Source organism: Ananas comosus, linkage group 10 (genome assembly GCF_001540865.1).
Source record: "Ananas comosus cultivar F153 linkage group 10, ASM154086v1, whole genome shotgun sequence".
Classification (NCBI taxonomy): domain Eukaryota; kingdom Viridiplantae; phylum Streptophyta; class Magnoliopsida; order Poales; family Bromeliaceae; genus Ananas; species Ananas comosus.
The window spans coordinates 200,633-208,792 of NC_033630.1; the positions used below are offsets into that span (position 1 = coordinate 200,633).

The following is an 8,160-nucleotide window of genomic DNA, read 5'->3' on the forward strand; positions in this document are numbered from 1 at the left end:
GTTATAATCTCTGATATCTAGAGTTTATTTCATTTAGAAATAAACTTAGATAGAAATATGAATCAATTAGAATTCGAATTTGAGACCTCAGCTACTAACCATGGAATCCTTTGCCACTGGCGCTAGGAATAATCGGTTAAATTTAAAAATTTTGTTTATTTAGAGATAAGTAGTTCTAAGTATTAATAGTAAGAAAGAAAATATTGTTGAACGAAATTGGTAGCTTACGATCTTTCTCTAAAAAAAATTTAATTTTTGAAATAAAGACTTCACAAATGTCATAAAATTTATTCAATAAGTTAAATTGGTTACATAAAATGCCATAAAATTTAGACTTAATTGGTAATTTTAACTTTGAGATATTTTGAAGGAATTTAGGTGCGCTGTGCGCACAAAGCACCAGGTGCATGCAATGATTTCTCGCAAATGCAATCCTCTATTAGGCAACCGTCACCCCGGACCAGGATGTCTTCGGTGTAACGCTTACATGTCGCGCTTATGAGACTGACACGTGGACCTCATAGTGTAGGCCCCACATGTCAACGTAATCGTGATATACAAGCGTTACGCTGCAAAATTAGCGAGCCCTAAAATGGGGGCGTTTAACTCTCTTCGCAATCCACCGTTCGAAACAGATCATGAGCCGTCCGTTTCATATCCTTCAACATTGATCCGAATCGTACGTTGGACGACGATCTCTCTCGCTGTTTGCAGATATGCTTCCGATCCAACGGCTGATATCAACCGACACCTCGTTTGCGGACTTTGTCATCACGCAAAAGATCGGATATAAGATACTAATCCGAATTTCAATTACCTTCGACAATTTCCCAATTAATATTTCCTACAAATTATTACTTGGCCGAAGCCACCCAAAAAAGAAAAATAAAGCAAAAGAATCCGAGGGGAGATTGAAAAGGTCGCGACGGAAAAGAGACAGAGGATTAATCGCTGCTTTTCTTCTTAAGATCGTAAATTTTGCATCCTTCTCCGGTAGAAGGTTAGTTTTTTTTTTTTTTTTTTTTTTTTGCATATTTTTTTTCTTTTTTTTTCACAACTTATTTGAGCCATTAATATAGTTGGTAATTATCTCTATAATGTCCAATGATGCTGAGAATCCGATGCTTTATTTGTTTATTTATTTTTTAAGTCATCAATTTCTACGATTCTTCAGTTTTTTTTAACTTTTACCCTGTGCTGTTTTGATTAATGTATATAATCGAAATTTCACAAAAAACTTAATGAAAAAAAAAACTAGCATATAATTTTTTTTGTTCTGTTTATTTTGACGTGGTATTTGGTGATACTTAGCGATTTTACTGTAATTCAGGCAACTTGGGTGGTCGAAGGAACTCTGTGGAGATTTTCAGCTTAGATTTTAGTTAGTGTCTTATTTTTTACGATTTTATTCGACCTTTTCCTCGACGTATTCGATCGGGTTTGTCTTTGATTGATGTGATTCTTTTCGTTGTTAAAATGTAAGCGACATTGCAACTACTTTCTTTCCCAAATGCATGTGTTCGTTATATGAATTTCCCAGTGTTATTTACTTGTTGTAGCTTAGGTTTGATCCGTGTATAACGGATGATCTAGTAATCCAGTTTAAAAAGATCTGGAGTACTCTATTAGCTACTTTTAATTTCGTACACCCTGCGGTGTCATGAATGTTTGTTGGGCAATCAACTATTTGTTTAATCGGGATTTTCATTGATCGACCTGAACTTATAGTTGCTTGGAGTTCTTATGTTTTGCTTTTATGTTTTATTTTTTTTCCATATGCATGGATTACAATTGATGAGTGCACTCTAGATGTACTGTTTCTTTCCTCATGTAAATATTGATATCGAAGTTGAATCACTACATTGTGGATGCCATTTCTATACTACCTGCTTATAACTTATCTTTCTACTGTGTTGTCTGAACTAGGTTTTCGAAACTCCAATTCATCATGAGATTTAAAAAAGGGAACAAGATAGAAGTATTGAACAAGACCGACGTGCCGTCAGGCTCCTGGAGGACTGCCGAGATAGTGTCGGGTAATGGGCATACGTACTTTGTTAGATACGATCAACATTATCCGCAAAGTGGGGCAGATGTAGAAAGAGTGTCTAGAAAGGACATTAGACCTTGTCCTCCTCCAGTAGAAGGCCCAATTCATTGGGTTTCTGGTGACATTCTTGAGGCCTTTGACAACAGATCGTGGAAGCTTGCAGAAGTGTCGAGTGTGGTTGATAGGCATTACTGTTTTGTTAGGCTTCTTGGGTACTCTAGAGTTTTCAGAACCCACTTTTCCAACCTCAGATTGCGGCAACTATGGCAGGACGACAAATGGGTTGTGATTCGGAAGGTACTTTCCTATTATCATATATCTTCTTCATCCACCTCTCTTTGCGTGTATTTTTTTAATATCAATCTTTATTAATATTTTTTGGCTATGTTTTTGCTTGGTAGAGTTTTTTTTTCTTATCCATGATGCGCGGTCTAGTAGCTCTTCTCTAGCAGTAGTTCTTACTTTTGTTGTACTTCGTCTCAGTAGTACTATCTATATCTGAAACTACTTTTCTACATATGGCAAGTGAAGATTATTTTTTCAATTTTTCTGATTAAATTTCCATTTGCTAGGATTCTATCAAGCGTACTGGGGAAGGATGGAAATGCCATGAATTAATGGACTGTTGTGTAGGGGACAGTCAAATTCCATCCATGAGCAATAATGTTCTTGAAGGAACTTCTGGGCATTTATCTAGAGGAAGGAAGAGAAAGTCAGTTGTTTTATCACGTCCTGTTAAAGCATCTAATGAAGTATGCAAAAAGCTGCGAGAAATTGAGAAAGAGGGAACGCAGTACCAAATGGTTGCAAATTGCTCACCATATTTGGCGGAAATGGTAGATGTGTTTGTTTCACCAACAACATCATTGGGTAAAGAAAAGGTGCATTCATCTTTAGACAGAAGAAAAACTGGCAGAAGAACAAATGTTGATTATGACTATCATCTTGCAGCAGGTTCGCTACCTATTGATGCGGAGAGCACCTCATCTTCTGTTGGTAGTTGTAGTGTTAGCGCTAGTCCCTGCAGATCTGCACAGTATCCTCTAGCCGATCATCGTCAAAACTTTTGTAGTAACTTTGGTGATGAAGATGAAACTTCCTGTGAGTTAGCAAGGGAACCTTCTATCTCTATGGAACAGGAGTTGAAAGAAGAAACTCATTTGCTAGAGCTGCATGCCTACCGTTCCACTATGATGGCATTGTATGCTTCTGGACCCATTAGCTGGGAACAGGAAGTGCTGATGACGAATCTGCGGCTTGAGCTAAACATTTCCAATGATGAACATTTACTGGAGCTAAAGAACTTAGTGTATTCTAAAAGTCCTTCAGATTAAGCAGGAGCCATTTTTAGGTCATTGCTGGATATTCTTATATGCCAGTAAGTGCTTTATTTTTTTAACATAGTTTTGTTCCATTGTAAGCTGGGAACAATTTTTTAGCTGCTTCTCAAGTGCTCATTTTCTGTATTTGCTGTGGAAGCAGTGACAAATCTTGGGAAATTATGATGTATCATATATTTTTAAAGAATTGAAGTTTACCTAATGCTTTTTTACCTAAATGGGTTTAGTTGTTTCGATTATTGTTGTCCAATTGGCACTAATATAAGCACTATTACCTAATGCTTTCTTGTAGTATGCTGTTGTAGGAGGGTAAATTGAACATTTTCTTGATACTTTTGCATTTCTTATTTAGATTTTGGGTACTTTCTTCTCCAACTTCAAGTGTTTCATTTTTTTGGACATATTTAATACCTTTTGTCCATTTTCCAGGGCCAAAGTTGGAGGCCTTTAAAGCACACTTCATAGATCTGTGCTAATGGTCATTGTCACATTTCTTTGTACTTCAAACACTGGCGACTTTCCATCTGATATTTCAAATAAGCCAATAAGTGATGACCAACTGGTACTTTTATTTCCTAAATCCTATATGAGCTTATTTTTTGCCTGCAGTACTAGTTATAAGAGCATCTGATTTTCCTACATCAAATGAATACAAAAGGACTTTATATAAAGAATGAATTGGAAGAAACATGATTGTTTCATGATTGAAAAGAATTAGTTCATAGTTGGCTGTTAATAGAGTTTCACATATTTGCACGAGTTGAAGCACAAGTGAAATATTTGCACCAGTTGAAGCACAAGTGAACATATTTGCACGAGTTGAAGCACAAGTGACGCTGTCAAAGTACTTCATTGAGTTCATTCCCGTCATCACGCTAGTAATTAATTGTTCTATTTAGCAACTGGATTATCTTGTTTCTCCTTGTGCATTGTGATAAGATTCTGAAAGAGCCCCACACTCTAATCAGCATTAACTAATAAGTTCATCATATTTAGGATTATGGTTGCCAATGTCATTCTCCTTTGAACGTGCAATTTTGTTTAGAACGTTGCTTCTTTACTTGATTCTGTTTCTTTTTTCTTCTATTTAGCTTTATTTCTTTTTGAAGTATGTACAGCTTTATATCAGATGCTATTTTCCACTTTACATATATAGTGTTTTAGTTTTGTACCTTTTCAGCCATTAGCCCATTAGTTTCACGCTCCTTTAAGAACACCACTGGATATGCTTTTCTTTATAGCTAGCATCAATAATGGTGGTTTATAGGTCATGTGAATTATGTCATTGCTGATAGCTGAATTGGGATGACACAATTTGAGGTATCTAAATTTTGATAATTAGCCTGAAAAGAGACTTTTGACTGTTACATTACTTGCATTGGTCTTTGATAAAAATGATTAAATTAAGCTTTCTGATGGCTAATTACTCCTCTTCAGTGACCGGAGGATTGTAAAATTAATTGTTACTAGTAACCTAATTAAAATTCTTAAAGATACTCTTCCTGTAAGTTGCAGACTATTGAGTAGAATTTTTCCATTGAGAAACTTTTCTGCTTGGTTCAATGTGTCTAAAATAATTAATGAGCAATATTCAGGTGGGGTTGATGAATTTGTAAGAAGCCTCCAATGCAGATATCAACGTGTGAGAACTGCCTTCCAAATATCTCAAGTGGTAATCCTTTTCTTTCACGTACTTCCTCTTCAATTTTGATATTTAATAAATATCAAAAAAGTTGCAATCCTTTTTAATGATGTCTTTCATTCTTTTTACTGTGTTTTGGACCTTTCCCTTTTTTTTTTTACCCAAGTATGTGATATTAATTAAGCTTGAGTTACAAGATTCAAGCTTTGGACTTGGTAATATATTTTGTCAGGGAAGTTGTATTTAAGTTTGTGATTACTTGATCAACCCTTGGAATAAATAGGATCGAGTTTATAGAACAGCTGCTAATATGACTTTCGTAGTCTTTTCGACGGTTTTGATTTAACATTTATGTATATTTTAGTCCATTGCTCCAGGCATCTAACGCATAGCAGCCTCAATGTCCTTTTGGCACAACCATTCAGTTGAATTCAGTTAACTTCTGTTCAATGAACTGGTCTGCGCACTTTGTTAACCATACTTGTAATGGAATGGCAGGAGCTCTGCTCTCTTTGTTTTTGACATGAGCAGATTAACTTGCTATTACATTGTTAAGAAGAAAGCTTGAAAATTGAGTTTATACATCGTGAATTTGTAATTTTTATGTCGTAACTTTATATTGGTTTACTAAAAATTGTAGCTGGTCGGGCAATGCAGTTTCTATTGCAGATGTTCTGCCATGCATGTAGGTGTGTCAGTTAATTCTTTATATAGTGGAATAGAAGTTTTTTTATTCCAGCTGTTTTAGATAACAAAAGTGTCAAGAGATCAGAATTATTACTTCTTTTTTTCCTACTTTCTTATTAATGCAGACTGTGACAGGAAGATGTACATCCAGCTACTTCAGTTTGGATGGTTCCTTATAACATGCAGTTGTTGCTGGAAACGATAATGTCTAGTAGTCATTCTTCTGAAAATAGCACTTTTAACACAACATAATAGAATAAACAGTAGCTTTTTGGATGTTATGTTGATTAGTAATATAGGATGTAAACTGAGTTACCCAGTCTGGTGTTTAGTTATCGAGTCAGTTGGCATTTTTCCTGACCTACATATGACTAAAATCTTTAGTTGGTATTGTGAGATGATTATTGTTTTTCTTTTTTTTCTGTACGTTACACAACAGTTTACAGCAGTTGACTCTTAAGGGTTTGAAGTCTCGACCAGCTATTGTCACTTGGCTGCAATCAACATCTAATCTTGAACTTGGAAGTATGACTTTGGCACAGTAGGCTTGAGAAAGTAGTTGATTCAGCTGGGAGCCTGGGATGGTAGTGACATTTCGCAAACTTTCAGTGGCTAATATATATTATTAGGTGAAAATATTGTTATCTATAATGTGAGCAAAGACTGATAACTATTGATTGACAGAAACCTTGATTGAAATATAGGCCTTGAAAAGAAAAATACCAGATCAAAAAATAAAAAATAAAAATCGCTTACTGCATCATATCTGATCTGTAACCTAACAAATATTCACATTTAATAACTGATATAATTAACATAATTTCTATGTCATTTATTAATCCACTTGGAAGACTTCTTCCTACAAGACAAAATAAGAGCAAGACAAGAATAAACCAATTTCAAAGAAGCAGCCTCCAATTGTATCAAATGATAGTCAATTCTAAATCAATCTTGTTCACTGAATGCAAAGGAAGTTTTTTATAAATGAAGTTTTTGTCAAATCAATATTGTTCATTTTATCAAATGAAGTTTTTCCTCTTCTTTTTTGACAAGAAAGTTGTGTACTTTCAATTTTCAGGGTTAGCTATTGAAGTAGGTAGACCTTATTCTTTTTTTTATTATTCAAGCGAATTGAGGCAGCCTGGCAGTGAGCATGATAAGAAGGAAATTATACTATGAAACCATGGGGAGGTGGAGTTCAAAGGAAATACTTGTGGGTGATTGATTGCTCTTAGTTGGTGTGCAGAGGATGAAAGGAGACAGCAGATGGTATATAACATTTAGTAGAGATGCGTGTAGCTAATGATGTGATGCCTAAATTAGATGGAGTTCAAACATTTTTAGACGCATTCTGCTGTTTATTAACCCTTTTTTCTTTTTGTGGTAAGGGAAGGATAATGATGGATGGAAACCTCATTAATGACAAGTAGATGACCTAGCAATTCTCGTTATTTAAGGATTGTCTGCAAAGAAAAAGATGAAATTAGTTCCTACTACCAGTTTTTAGTACTGTGTATTCTCAGTATTTTTGCCCCAATTCAAACTTTAATGTAATAAATTTCAATACTATGCAGGGTGCAGTGGTCAGACTTTCTGAGAGTATTCAGATAATGCATCAGCAGAGCCCAACACCCAATGCTGGTACCAAGAAACAACGTTGTGGTTTTGCTGTGCCTTAATAGTCCAGTTGAGTTAATATCCTGGTGGGCCCAAACATGGGCCAAAATTAATTCCTCATCAGCATTATGCCTTCGCTGTTGCTGATATTGTAGGCTTGAAGTTGAATATGCAATAGGCATTTATTGACCACCAGGGTTCCCCACATGTATCTTGTGTTTATCTATTCATAAATCATTAGAGCAATATATTCATGGATATGGTATTGCACACATGTCCTCTCTTCTTCATGTGCTTTGGAACTGCTCTTAACCTTCTATGCTCTAATTTATTCCTTTCGCCCATTCATTGAAAGGAGCACTATGCTATTCGGTTATCCTTGTCATTCTTTTCTCTTTTTTCATTAGGTTCTAAATGTTTAACATTCTCTTGCAAGAGTTCTCTGTGGTTGGCGGAGACAGGCGGTAATAAAAAGAGGAGGTGCGTTGTACATCTTCCTATGCTTGGTGTTTGGCCCACCATATTGGTTCACTCATTCCTTTGTGCAGATTGAATATAATCATGTGACGAGTAGAACCGAATCACGTGCCAGGCATGTGATGGGTAGGATACGTGGATGCATTTTATGATTAGCATCTCCACCGGGATACTTGACCTTTCCACTGGACTGATGGACTCAAACATCAGCTGTTAGGTTAGTTAATTAAGGTACTAGCTATATAATTTTGCTGTTTTTTAATTATTGTTGTATGAAGCTTTAATTATATTATTGTATGGAGCTACCACAAATCATCAGTCGGAAATGCATTCTCTCTCTATCTTTA

At 35.5% G+C, this 8,160-nt stretch overlaps 1 protein-coding gene across 9 annotated transcripts; it reads left to right on the plus strand.

The window, feature by feature from the left end:
• Positions 817 to 8,160, plus strand: LOC109716829. 9 transcript variants are annotated; one of them, XM_020242418.1, is made up of 8 exons: positions 817 to 1,000; positions 1,927 to 2,347; positions 2,623 to 3,428; positions 3,820 to 3,952; positions 4,986 to 5,062; positions 7,294 to 7,405; positions 7,744 to 7,816; positions 7,885 to 8,160. In XM_020242418.1, exons 2-3 carry the CDS (start codon positions 1,949 to 1,951, stop codon positions 3,382 to 3,384), a joined length of 1,161 nt encoding a protein of 386 aa, XP_020098007.1. In that variant the 5' UTR covers positions 817 to 1,000; positions 1,927 to 1,948; the 3' UTR covers positions 3,385 to 3,428; positions 3,820 to 3,952; positions 4,986 to 5,062; positions 7,294 to 7,405; positions 7,744 to 7,816; positions 7,885 to 8,160. The 9 variants fall into 9 exon arrangements, with proteins under 9 accessions (XP_020098007.1, XP_020098010.1, XP_020098004.1 ...); XM_020242421.1 differs by having other exon boundaries at positions 7,294 to 7,360; XM_020242415.1 differs by having other exon boundaries at positions 7,294 to 7,816.

Coding starts and splice junctions, on each gene's coding strand:
- LOC109716829 (XM_020242416.1), top strand. CDS start 1,949: ATGAGATTTAAAAAAGGGAACAAGATAGAAGTATTGAACAAGACCGAC. Junction 2,348..2,622: donor AATGGGTTGTGATTCGGAAG/GTACTTTCCTAT, acceptor TCCATTTGCTAG/GATTCTATCAAGCGTACTGG.